The sequence below is a fragment of the Meleagris gallopavo genome, chromosome 2 (genome assembly GCF_000146605.3).
Source record: "Meleagris gallopavo isolate NT-WF06-2002-E0010 breed Aviagen turkey brand Nicholas breeding stock chromosome 2, Turkey_5.1, whole genome shotgun sequence".
In the NCBI taxonomy this organism is placed as follows: Eukaryota; Metazoa; Chordata; class Aves; order Galliformes; family Phasianidae; genus Meleagris; species Meleagris gallopavo.
The window spans coordinates 103,622,143-103,635,946 of record NC_015012.2 but is presented as its reverse complement, the minus strand read 5'-3'; the positions used below and the strand labels follow the sequence as shown (position 1 = coordinate 103,635,946).

Here is a 13,804-nt window from a genome sequence, read left to right as displayed (position 1 = left end):
CCTTGTCCTGTGGGAGTCAGAATATTTCTGTACAGGCACGTCCTTGCCTTATACCTGCTCTTGGCTGCGTACTAAGTCCTTAAAGGGCTGTGAACTTTCTGAGAGTTTTCAGGTCCAAGGACCCAGGGGTGTATTTGGGACCAATTTTTGTTGCCTTTTCCCTTAGCCCTTGCAGGGAGCCTCCAACTATCTTTATTTCATCTGCTGAATCTTTTTTCAGCTTTCCCACGTCTTTTTCCGAGACCGGTGGGTAGAAACATACAGGTCGCAACATTTGTGTTCTGGGATATACAGAATGATGTCTTCTCTTTTATTTTCTAATAATTTAACATTTCTTGCTCATCCCTTTCCATCACATTTTGCAGCTGTCTTTGCTTTTTGACCTGTGAATGAGCATGGAACTGGAGAACCACAGAGATGTGGCACTGAGGGACGTGGTCATTGGGCATGGTGGGATGGGTTGGGGTTGGACTGGACGATCTTAGAGGTCTTTTCCAAACTGAATTGCTTCTAGGATTCTATCCCCATCCATACCACTTCACTTTGGGGCCCACAGCTGAGTTCAAGCAGCTATGCCTTGCTCAGCTTTTGGAGCTCTCCTTTTGTTCTTGAGAAGTTGTTGTGGTTACAGCTGTCAGTCTGCAGCCCTTGTAGCACCAAGGGCTTGTATGCACAAATTGCTGTAGTCTTTCTTTATGGCATCAGCTGATGGGTTGAGTCCTCCTCCCAGGGCTGGATTTTAGCTTGCTCTGCCATCGCTGGTTCTGAAGGATTTGTTTTCTTAGTTGCAAGACAGCATGAAAATTAAAATGTGGATTGAATATGAGAGTAGAGCAAAGGAGCCTGTATTTGAGTTAATTTTCTGCTTCATGCAGAACCTTTAGTTTCTGCAGTGATGGGCTTTAGAGAGGATGTGGTTTGTGTTCCTGCTATTCAAATGTCTCAAAGCCAGTAAGTCAGCCTATTGCTGTGCATGGGTTTCAGATGTTAAGCTGCATTTGTGTTTGCTTCATGCTGAGCAGTGTTGGTGGCCGTGAGCATGTTGCTTCCCCATGGGACTCTCACCTGGACATGAAGATGCTTAACTGGGTTTGTGTGTTTCAGTCGTGGTCCTTCCATGCAGAACATCCCTCATTTCTTCCATGTCTATCACCATTTTCTCTGCTTTACCAAATCCTGTCACATTCTGTAATAAATCCTTTAGATGATGTGCGATCAACGCTATGGCATGCAAATGAGACAGGCAGTGTAAATACACAGTAAGAATGTTAGGTTCTAGGTTAGGTTCATCTATCCATCCTCACATATTGCATCACCTCTCTGGCCATTGCTGTGAACCCATCAGCCATCAGGTATCTTTTTCCTGAACGGATGAAATCAGGTTTCATTTGTAGCTTCTAGTCTATCCCTAAGCATTAAAACTTCCTGCTCAGTATGTGATCTTGCAGAATTTTTGTTAATTTCCTGCCTGATTACCATTGAATTCTTTCCTTCTGTCCTTTCCAGCACCAGAGCAATGCCAGTTCTCTGGTTTTGAAACAAGTGTGCCAGGGGAGATTCAGGTTGGATATTAGGAACAATTTCTTCTCATGAAGAGCGGTGATGCAGTGGCACAGCTGCCCAGGAGGTGGTGGGGTCACCAACCCTGGAGGTGGGGTCCAGAACCGTGGGGATGTGGCACTGAGGGAGGTGGGCAGTGGGCACGGTGGGGTGGGCTGGGGTTGGACTTGGGGATCTGAGAGGTCTTTTCCAACCTGAATGACTCTATGATAATTGCCTAATGATTTTCAGAACCCTTTCTCATGGAACACATTGAAAGTCTCTGGCAATCTCTGGAAAATTCCCTTCTCTGGTGGCACTGAGCAGAGTCACACTGCAGCAATCATTAATGAAGAGTGTTATTATCTCTTGAGTCCTTTCTGCTATGAAAGGATTAGCTTAGCTGCTTCTAATCTGCAGTTAATTGATGCAGGAAGCAATAGTTTAAATAGTCAACATGCAGGGTTGGTTATTCTTTATAGTAGGGATCATCCTTCTCCCTGGGCTCAAACACTCTTCTGCACTTTGTTTTTTTCCTTGGTTGCACAGCCTGGTACTATTATCTGTACTAATTCTTGTGCAGATATATACACAGACCCTGAATTTCCTTACTTTCTCTTTCTTCAGCCTGCTACTTCCATATCCAGTCAATCTCCCAGCTTTAGAGTGCATTACACATGAAGCATCTCACTGATCTTCTCACCTACACATACTTAGTGTCTCTTCTGTTACAGCCATCATGCAATGCAAGACATTCCAGTTAATGTCATTATGCTTTTTTGGTCTCTTTTGTTGCACTGTTTCATTCTCAGCAGCTGACCAGCTTCGAGTAGCCCAATGGCACGGATTTACCTGCCTTCTTTTATATGTGGTGGGTTAACATTGGCTGCTGGACAACACAGTACAAATTTGCCAAGACAACGGAGGGAAAACCACGATTGTGAGAGACTGATGCCAAATGGGTTCCCTGGTTGGCCACACAGCATCACCTCCGCAGCCAGAGCAAAATATCTTGAGTATCCTGTGCCAAATAGGTATATTTGAGCCACATGAGCAGCAGTGGTTTAATTGGCATCCTTGATTTGCTGGTTGTGAAGGGACTGTCCAAAAGTTTCAGTCATGTGGAGTGAGAAGCTTTGCTTTAGGACTCTACGTGGCTTGGACCAGATTTATTTAAGGTCTGTCTGGGATCGTTCAGTGACCGTGTATGTTCATGTATTGGTATGTCTTCTCTATTCTCACGTATCTTTTTTAAAAAGGAACAAACAAGAGCCACAGTCCACTCTGTTTCCATGTCATTTATCCTGCAGCTCTTGCTTGGCATGCAGATTTAATCTGATGAGAAGTGCTGTCAGGTAGGTGCCTGACCATAGGTCATCCCAGATGAAGACCATTGCCTTTGTCTGCATTTCCATTTAGACTTCTGTGGAACTTTTTCTCAAGCTACTTCCCTGTTGAAAAAGAAATAAAGAGGTGGAACATCTGAAGTCAGTTACAGGAACTGCAGTTGGGTCTCCAAGGAGGACAGCTGCCTTGTTGATATACAAATAGGAAATAGAAGTGATTCTTCTCTTACACAAAAATAACACTTGCTAGAGGTGCAATTATCTTGAGCCTCACGAGATGATCTGAAGTGGTGAGACCTGGCTAATGCATTGCTGGCAGATGCAGAAAGATTGAATTTTCCATGTCTTTTTTTTTCTTTCAGTGTCATCAAGACTGTCACAGACATCCTCCCCTCAGACAAGCTGCCAGTCACCTTCCATCCAGACAGGCAAAGTCATCTCCTCATCCCAGAAGCACAGCAAGAAGGCGCTCAAACAGGTAAGTGGCACAGTCTGGAAGTGAGTTTGGGGATTGCTGCAGTAATTTTATTTCTCTGGTAGACCCTCTTTCTAAGGGAAGCTGCACTCTGCGGCGCAGAAAGTCAGGACTTCCTGCCTGTTGCATAAAACAGGGCTTTGTTAAATCATAGAATCATTCAGTTTGAAAAAGACCTCTGAGATCCCCAGGTCCAACCCCAACCCAACCCACCCTACCATGTGCCTCATCCCCATGGTTATGGAACACCTCCAGGGTTGGTGACCCCACCACCTCCTGGGCAGCTGTGCCACTGCAGCACTGCTCTTTATGAGAAGAAATTGTTCCTAATATCCAACCTGAATTTCCACTGGCACTACTTAAGGCCATCACCTCTTGTCCTAAAAATCATCCCTCTCTCTTAAAGGAGATTCAGAATACTGTCTTGCTTGAAAAAGCACCTGGAAATTTTATCATTGTTATTTTAGAAAATCAATACGAGATACTGATTTTCACCCAAACTTTTTGATGAATGTGCTTAGCTTTCTACAGTCTGTTTTAGAAAAAGGAAGATTCTTCTGAGAGAAGAATTAAATCCTTTAACTTATTCCCCTCAGTAGGGGCATACTTTCCCTTCCAGTGAACTCCGTGGTCCAGTGTGTATTTGTGGAGGTGCGGAGGGGAAGCAGAGCATGCTGGCTTTGCACGGCTCCTCTAGTGGGCATTATGAGAGAAGGAGCAGGGCTGGTTGTTTTGTGTGCTCGTATGTAGAGCTTACTGCATGCTCTCAGGATGGAACAGATGACTGTACCTCACACAGTCTGGTTCTTTTAATGAAAAAATGCAGGATGAATTATTCCCTCGAGAATCTTATTTGCAGGTGTTTCCCCAACTGCATTGTTTAGTTTTCCTTGATCCTTAGAAAGGAAGTGCTTTAACAGGGTCAGACTTACTCCTTAGTCAAGCAAAAATCTGCAAGGAGTTATGAATCAAGCTGCAGAGGAGGTGCTAGTCGAGGGATTACGGAAGCTTGTCACGGACAGATGAAATCCTGATGTGTTCTGGGTAGAATTTACCTTTTCTCAGCCTGTTTTCCCAGCTTTTCCCAGCTGAGAAACAACACTCAGGATGGTATTCAGCTCTTAGAGATGCCCGTGGTGTTTGGAAAAGGATTTGCAGTGAGAGATAAGGATCCAATTAGAACATGCTGTTGAGGAAAATATTGCAGGTGAAGATAAAGAAATGGAATAAACTGGAGCTTTGTTTCCAGCAGGAGTTAGACTGATGTCAAGCCTCTCTTCTTTCTAATTCTCGTCTAATAGTTTCCCACTTGCCATCTCTGCATTCCCTCTGCTCCTCTTGCCACCAGCCTTCCCCACCTCTGCATCCACCCCTGCATCTCTGCTCTCCCCACGCTTCACCCCACCTTTCTTCTTGCAGCGTTTACCTCTGGAACATTCTTGTTCCAGCGCTGACTCCGTGTGTACTGACGTATGTCAGACCTGGTGAGGTCCAAAATTTAGATGGTGTTCTCAGTTTCACTGTTCTCAGCTCTCTTGGGCTGGGGAAGTGAAGTCAGAAAGAAAGACAAATGGGGAAACACGTGTTGACCTTGACACGTAGCATACCTTGATCATACTGCACCATTCTGCAGCTGTCTGTAAGGCCAAAAGCTGTTTCTGATGGTCACTGTCTTCCATCACAGCAGCATTTCTCCCTGAATTTTCTTCCTAGAGTAGAGAGTGTTTCAGGTGGTAGTGTACTGATAACTTATCTTCTGGGCACACTGGAAAAAGAGTTTTGCTGAAGAGTGCTGTAACCATTCAACCATTCTAACCCACCTGCCTAAAACTCACTGCGGCTTTGGATCAAATGAAGAACATTGTGTGCCCAATCCATTGCTTAATTTTAGTTCCAATGGAATTCTGCCATTTTGTCCAACTATCACATCAGCCACCTTTTCCTAAACACAATTCCTGCTGTAGACAGGAAAAATTGTGAAAATTAGGTAGAATGAGCAAGCATCAATAGCTGGAGGGAGACGAAGGCCTTATGAGTATACTGGAAAAAAACATAATTTTTATTTCCTTCATAATCCTAAAGAAAGCTTTCATATTTTTAATTATACCCAGATTATTTGCTTGCATGCAGTCGAGGAGACAGCTGGCTGGACTCAGTGCTGGGTAATTATAACATCACTGGAGGGAAGAGAGAGCAGATTTCTAAGTGAGGATGTTTAACCCCTGAACACCATATTGCTGCATAAGCCACTTGTTCCTTACAGTCTTTTGGGAGAATTGTGAGGTGGAGATGTGCATTACCTCGATCTAAATCCACAGAGGCGTGTCAGCACTCATCCTGGTAGAACGATGAAACACTGCCAGGGAGAATCCTCCTTGGTTGTAGTGATTGTGTGGTGATACAGAAAAAAAGGCATTCAGATTCTGAAATTCATAATCCAGATTCAGGAAGATGGGCAGTTTCTCACCCTTGGCTGGGAAATGCAGATGTTGCCCCAGTTCTTTCCTCTGCTCCTCTCCACTTCACTGACCTCACCTCCTCCTCACATAGCTCAAACAGCCATCCCAAAGCCATCGGAATTCAGATCTCGTTGGAGTTTTCAGAGGTTAGCAGCCACACCCTCTGTTTTAATATTGTTTATGCTGCTGGCCTTCATCTTAATCCAGTTTTGTAAGCTGATGTTGCCACACACGCACGGAAGGAGTAAGGCCAGGAGCTGAGCAGGGCTGCTCCCTACAGCTCTTGGGTTGGTAAATCAAACACCCACAGAATCATGGAATCGTTCAGGTTGGAAAAGACCTGAGATCCACAGGTCCGACCCCAGCCCACTCCACCGTGCCCACTGCCCACCTCCCTCAGTGCCACATCCCCACGTTCCTTGAACACCTCCAGGGTTGGTGACCCCACCGCCTCCTGGGCAGCTGTGCCACTGCAGCACTGCTCTTTATGAGATGATATTTTTCCTAATATCCCATCTGAACATGGGCTGTGTTCTCTGGTTGAGGTATGAACCTACAGTCACGACCATACTTTGATGGCCAAGGAAGGTGAACAAGCTCCTTTTTGCAAGGACCTGCAAGGCTTGAGCTGGAACCTGAGCAGAGAATTAACACCCAGCAGTCACCCTGGTGTGTGTGGCTGGAGATCTGCTCTGCAGGGAAGGCAGGCAGTGATCCGCAGACCTGTGATGAAAAGACAATCTGTGGGTGAGGGGAGAACGGGTTGTTGTAGTCCTTGCCTGCATCAAGGCTTTTCTCCAGCTCTCCCACACCATCCATATGTGCAAGTTCAGATGCTGCAGTCTCAGTGATTAGACTATTACATGGGAATTGAATTTGTATTGAATACCTCCCTATCTTTTTTTCTTAAGCTTCTGACCTCAATAACAGGAGATTAATTGTGCATAGCAGGGAATGTTTACTCTTCTCAATTTTCAATTTTGTTGTTTTTCAGTTTCACTGATTTATTTATTTTTTTTTTCCCTGCAGGGCAAGTGAATATTTAGGAACTACTTAATAGATAGGAAAATAGGAATCTGCCATGTCACTTGGTTATTTGTGTCCTCCTGTTGTCAGTCTTCTTCAAGTGGTGCCTTTCCAAACTGAGGGTCTGTCTTTCACTTTCCTCATGTGGCCCCTTCCTGGGGGCTCCTGGGTATTTATATTCCCTCTCCTGCTCGTAACTGTATTTTATTATGATTTGTATAAGATAGCGATGTTGTCTCACTAACAGCCCCACTCGTTTGTGTATATGCAGCATATTGTTTTCTCTCACTCCTTAAATTCTGGTGTGTGCTCTATCTGTTGGAATGTGTTCTGTTTAGTTTTGAGTTCATTTTTTGAAAGCACACACTTTGGTTTGGGTAGCAGCTGCAGTTTAACCAAATTGCCTTCTTACTTCCTTGTCACAGCCACTGGTGCTTTTTTGGCAAAGCTGTAGTTGTCTTAACAGCCTTTATTGTAGCAAAGGATTCTAGTGTTCTATTCCTTATTACTTTCCTAATTATAAAAAAAAAAAAAATCTTTCCTAATGGACGTTGTCTCTGCTGAATGTTTTTAGTAAGTTGCTACTTGCTTCTCCAGGAGGTGAAAATGAATTACGTTATGGAGTTTATACTTTGAAATGAGTTATGTAATTACTACTTGAACCAGCTCCAGATTTGGAATTCCTTCCTCTAGAGATATCTTTTTTTAATGTAACAACACAACTTAGGGTATTCTGCAACCATTACCTCTTGGCTGTAGGTGCAAAGGTAGGCAACGTGTGTACCTGTAGTGCTGTATTTAAATAGGCAGCATCGGTGTCCCATGCAGAATGAACGAAAGCTTTTTATGTGCTCACCGTGAGAATCCAGCTGCCATCTGCTGTAAGTCAAGATGCTTGTACTATGCATTAATGATTTCTGAATTTCCTCTTCCCCAGGCCTTGAAACAGCAGCAGCAGAAGCAGCAGCAGCAGCAATGCAGAGCAGGCATGCCGGTGTCCTCTAATCAGCACGTCCTGCTGAAGGCTGTCAAGGCAGCCAGTGCCTCCACACCTACAAAACCTGGTACGTGGCAGCAACACTCCTGTCCTGCTCATTGCTATTGTCACTGTCATTGTAACTTGGCTTTTTCTTTCTCTTAGGGGAGGAAAGAATAAAGTCCTCTTCTCAAATGGTTTTGTTTCTGAAATATTCTAGTTCCTTTCTCCCCGACTTGGACTGTATTAGGAGTGCGTTCTGTTAAGAACAGATCTTGAATGGGTTTTACTGTGCCGTCGTCCTGTTCAACATCTTTCTGTGACAGATGTCATCCCCCTTAGCACATATGCACTGTAGTCAGGTCCTTCTCGTGACTAAGCAAATTAGGCAGAGTTTCTTTTAGCATTCATTTCTTTTCATTCTGCACTGTGGCTTTCATGTCGTGTTCCAAAGATGCATGTTTTTACCTGAAAGATTCTGAAGTGCTTTCCTGAAATTACACTACATTCGAAATGGATGCAATCGCAAAATCATCACAGAATGGTTTAGATTGGAAGGGACCTTAAAAATCATCCAGTTGCAACCCCCTTGCCATGAACAGGGTTGCTCTGCTCTTTCTCATTCAGCAATACGTTTGCTTCCTTCCCCGCAGCAGGTTTTCACTGCTCATCACAAGTTGTGTGTGGTTACTTCTGGCCAGTTATATCTAAGTTCTTCTCATCAGAACTGCTTTCCAGGATGAGCTCCTGGTTCTGTAGGCGTGATTTAAGTTGTTAAGATGCAGCAAATTGCTTCTGCGTTTCTAGTGCGTGGTTTATACCAAGCCCAAGGTGCTGCAGGGCCTGGGGCAGACATCTCTTTCTCAGTTGGAGGAGTCCTGCTGTCCATCTTACTCCTATAAACTTACTGAATTAAAACCCTGCGGCACATTCAGGGTGTGGATCCGTTCTGAATTTGTATGGTGTCATGGTATTCTAAACTTTGTTCCTTTGCTAACCATCCCTAGCATTTGCTTTATCTTTTTTTGACCTGGCCAAGAGAAGGCATTTTCCTAGAACTGTTAAAGTTCCAAGACTCTTTCCTGACTTATTTTCTATCTTAGAGCCCAACACTGCATATGTAAGCTTAGGAGAGTTCTTTTTGCACATCACTTCTGTTTCTGTGCAGTGAATCACATCTGTTCTTCTGTCACTCAGTTATCCATTGGCATGAAGTCCTCCTGCAGAATAATAGGGGACTGAAATCTCTACCAAAAAGCAAAGATCTTCTCTGGTTCAGTCCTGCTGATTCTGATTCTGCAGCACATACTCAGGTCCTGTCTGAAGTCCCAGCACTTAGCCCCACTCTTAACCCCACTGTTTACTCATTATTATGAGTAAAATGCTGTGCTTTCTTTCAAACTCAAACACTTCCATGGGTGGGAAATTCTCTCCTTCCTAATTCCCCATTTTTCCATCGTTAAGCCTTGATTTATGTGGCTGATCTTGATTCATCTCAGGAAGATGATGACCATGAAAATGGAACCACTGAGAAAAACACAGCAAGAGCGCTCACTGTAAAAGCTTCTGTCACAGCTGAAGTGACCGAGACTGGCAGCCATGAATCGTAGGTTCCAATTCAGGTTGGAAAAGACCTCTCAGATCCCCAAGCCCAACCCCAACCCATCCCACCATGCCCACCGACCACATCCCTCAGTGCCACATCCCCACTGTTCTGGACAGCCTCCAGGTTTGGTGACCCACCACCTCTCTAAGCAGCCCATCCCAATGCCTGACCACTGTTTCAGAGAAGAAATTTTTCCTGATATCCAACCTGAACCTCCCCTGGTACAACTTGAGGCCATCACTTTGCATTCTATTACCAGTTATCTGAGAGAATGGCTGCCCAAAAAATGAGAGAGAAAATACACAAAAGACCACAGCAAAATTACATTTCCAATCTCAAACCCTCAGCTATTTTTAGTCTTCTTAACTTTTTGCCCTTCTTACAGCCAGGGAAATGCCCAGCAACACCACTTAGTTTACGAGTACGGAAGTAGCCAGAGAGGACTGCATGGCAGTAATGCAGTAAAGTAGCAGTAGTCACATGAACACTTTGCTGTTGGATTTTCTTGGTGTAATTCTATGAACTATGCTGCAGTTCACTGGTCACGTTAAAAATTCCACAGCCATCAGAAGCTGGCACGAGGAGTATCCCTGAGAGCTCATCTTGTCCACATCCTTTCCTCAGGGCAGGATCTGCTGTGCTGTCCTGACAGATGCTTTCTTCACTCTGTTCTCGGAGACACTGTTGCAAAGGCCAGAAACTCCCTGCAAGTCTTGACCTTCCTGCTTAGTTAACTCTGTCCTTGAATTGTTTTTATCAGTCTCCAATCAAAATCTTTCCTTGGTTTGGTTCAAAACCAAGATTTCCTTCCTGTCCACTGTGGAAATAGAAGGTTATTTGATCATTTGGTTATTTGATATCTTCTCTCTACAGCCTTTCACATAACTGGAAATGTTGTCTCATCTCTTGCTCATTTTCCTTAGTATAAAGTTCTTCCTGTGTTTTAGTGTGTTTGTTTATTCTCCCTTTCCAAATAGCCCTAAAGAAATCCAAACCAAAACTAGACCAATCTGTCCTGGCTTGCTGGTTACATACTGCTGGAATGTTTCTTGCACATCTGTTCAGACATATGCAAGGTTGCAGCCATGTGCTGTACATCCATTTGAAAGAAATGGCCATACTTATCAGCTGTGCTTCATGCATCATTTAAAGGCAGAGTAAGTGATGTGGCTATTGAATAGTTGATGATGTTTTCTGTTGTTCCCAGACAGCTTTGTAGTTCAGACCCTTCCTAAAAGGATCAGGAGAAAACCATTAATCTTGTGTTTGTCCTAAGCTGTGGTCCTGCTTTGTGGTTACCTTTGGTTGGCATGGTGGTGATGGGTTGATGGTTGGACTTGATGATCTTAGAGGTCTTTTCCAACCTCAGTGTTTGTTTCAGTGATTCTGTCTGGCGTTGCTCCCCAAGCATCACCAGCCAGCCAGCTGCAGTTCTGCCATTCTGTGATTTTTCCCTTCCATTTGTCCACCCATCCAAACCTAATGTCTCAGCTTGCCTGCAGCATTTCAGGACACAATGTCAAATGTCTTGCTGAAATTGAGGTAATTGGCATCCACCTGTCTTCTCTCGTCCACAAATCCAGTCATTTGGATGGCAGAAGGTAATCAAGCTATTCAGGCATGATTTATCCCTGCTAAATACACGCTGACTGCTTCCTTCTCCTTCGTGTGCACAGAAATGTGCTCCAGTGTGGCATTCACAGGGATGAATGTGACTGGCCTACATTTTCTCAGTGTGTATTTTTCACCCTTTTTGACAGTGGGTGCAACATTTGCTTTGGAGTTAAGGATTAAACTCATTTCACACATTGTCTCAAGAGAATCACAGAAAAACTAGCTTTGGAAAAGCCCTTTCAGGTCCACAGGTCCAACCCCAGCCCACCCCACCGTGCCCACTGCCCACCTCCCTCAGTGCCACATCCCCACGGCTCTGGAACACCTCCAGGGTTGGTGACCCCACCGCCTCCCTGGGCAGCTGTGCCACTGCAGCACTGCTCTTTATGAGAAGAAATTGTTCCTAATACCCAACCTGAACCTCCCTGATAGATACATGTCCCAGCTTTTGCTGTACTTGTTTAGTAGGAACAGCGTACATTCATGCACCCTCAGTTGAGCTCTTAAGTGGAGACCTGTTGTTATCTGTAAACCTAAAGAGAGGAGGGAAGACCTGGTCGTGTTCTTAACTCATCTCACTTAGAAAGAGGACAGAAAGGCAGGCAGGGAGAATGTGGGGAAGAAATCCTTCCCACCAGCAGAAGATAGTACTGCTGTGCAAAAAGGAATGTGGGTGGCACTGCTTTGTAAGGCAAAATCATCGTGGTGAAATCACCAGCTAAGTAGTGACTCTGGGGGAGGACATGAAAATATCTGAGTATTTGAAAGGGGAGGAGGAATTACTGAGGTTGGTCTAAAATAATAACATTTAGAATAAAAGGTAAAAAATCAGAAAGTACACATAAGGCACAAAAAGATTTTTTGTGACAATGAACTCTGGTAGAAATTAAAGCTGCATCTGAAAGGACATTTTAACAAGATCATTATGGACTGAATATAAATGGGAAGTAAAATGGGACTAGCAGGAAAATAGACTCAAACCATAACTGAAATGGGTGTCCATCTCTTTATTTTGTCTTTGTTTTGTGATAATGAGAGAGCTACAGAGGGCTGTTCTGCTCTCAGCCTGCTGGGAAATAAGTGCTACAAGAATAAAGGAGTGTAAATATCATAGGAGTGCTTGTCCCAGAGCTGCTGGGATTGCAGTGAGCGTGTTAAAGAATCTTTATTTCAGTCCAAACAGATGTCTTGTATAATATTTCTTTGTATATCCCTGTGTTGAACTGTTTCAATTTCCTGTGCAGCTTGGGTAGGAAAGCAGTCGGATGGACACTCAAACAGCTCTCAGAACTCCACCTCCAGTTCCTCTGCCTCTGTTAAGCTTGACAACTCCTTGCCAGGGCTGGGGAAGAAACCGTTCCAGAGATCTGACAGACTCCATGCAAGTAAGACATTTATTTTTTCTGATTACGGAGATTTAGTTGTTGTGATGACAGAACAAAAGCCAGAATAGCAGCATCCACTAAAGCATGGCATTAATTCTGTTTCTCAGTGATTTGTGGAAGGCACTCCCACTATTCTGCATGAACTAAGATAAATAATTCAAACCTTTTGTGTACAAATAAGCCGTTGCTCATTTTGTAGCATCAAGGGTTTCTACCTGTGAATTTGGAGCTCAGTTTGAGAAGCAAAGGAGGATCTGCATTATTTTGAAGGCTTTTCATATGTGCTTAAGACACTATGCTAACATACAAAGAGGAAAAAATGCTCCTTCCCAGATCCTTCAGGCCCCGGTGTTACTTAGCTTCCTTCCCATTCATCTTTCTCAACTTTCCTCAACTTCTGTAGTTTCTTTTGCATATACCAAGGATGGGGTTGACCTTGGTTAACACTGCTCCATCCATGCTAATCATCCCAGATTTCCTTTATCTCCGGTGAAGAACAGGCACTCTGAGGGCATGTTTCATTTGCCCTCCATTAGATTCTGTCTTACTGCAGGATGATTTGTGCCCTGGAGGTCTGACTTAGGGAAGCCTGGGAAGCTAGCTGAAGTGCCAGTCCCTGCATGTTAGACATCTCTGTAGATTTAGTGGAATAAAATAGGGTGTTGTGTGAGAGTGGCACCTTGACCTGCCTCTAGAAGTCACAAGGAAAGGAGGACAGTGTGTTCTCATTACATACTGGACCAGAATCCCATCAGTTGAGAACTGTTCACCCACAAATCCTCTGAGGCTTCTCACTTTCCCCTTTCCTTCTCCCACACCATCACCTCAAGGCTCGGACCCATTTACAGAGCCACATGAGATAAGGCTGCTTTTACAGTTATTACCTTGGTCATTTAAAAAGGATTGTGATCCACTGATGCGGAAGAATTTCCAAGTTCTCAAGTTCATACGAATGAAATACTGGGAAAAAAACCAAGGCAGAGGAATGCTCAGGTGCCACTTCTGTGTATGAACTCTCAATCAGATGGGAACCACGCAGCCAGGTTGAGATGCTGCTCTCCAACCCAGCTTCGGCTCACTCTGTAATCAGGAAACTGCAGCTCCTGATAAATTACAAACCTGCATTTCCTGAGGGAGTCGTGTACGTGAGAGAAATGCTTTCTTTGCTTTTATTTTCTGAGTTTGCAGCACGTACATGAAGCTGGCTGTAGCATAAGAGTTAATGCTGAATTTGTTGGCTTTCAAACGCAGGAAAGGAAAGAAGATTGCTCATTTTTGCTGCTTTGTCCAGGCTTGTGGTTTCAACACAAGCAGAATGAGCTGCTTTTAGTGAGAGTAAAACGGGAAAGTCCAAGAAGAAATCCCTAAGAACAGTGTG

At 44.1% G+C, this 13,804-nt stretch overlaps 1 protein-coding gene across 3 annotated transcripts in view; it reads left to right on the top strand.

Annotated features, from left to right (window-relative positions):
• The window catches only part of ASXL2 (ASXL transcriptional regulator 2), a 68,472-nt gene that overhangs the window by 35,698 nt on the left and 18,970 nt on the right, over positions 1–13,804 (top strand). For all 3 annotated transcript variants that reach the window (XM_031552635.1, XM_031552636.1, XM_010708025.3), the window contains 3 exons: positions 3,248–3,363; positions 7,783–7,909; positions 12,286–12,426. In XM_031552635.1, the coding sequence (XP_031408495.1) occupies positions 3,248–3,363; positions 7,783–7,909; positions 12,286–12,426 (384 nt within the window). The remainder of the gene's footprint in view (positions 1–3,247; positions 3,364–7,782; positions 7,910–12,285; positions 12,427–13,804) is intronic.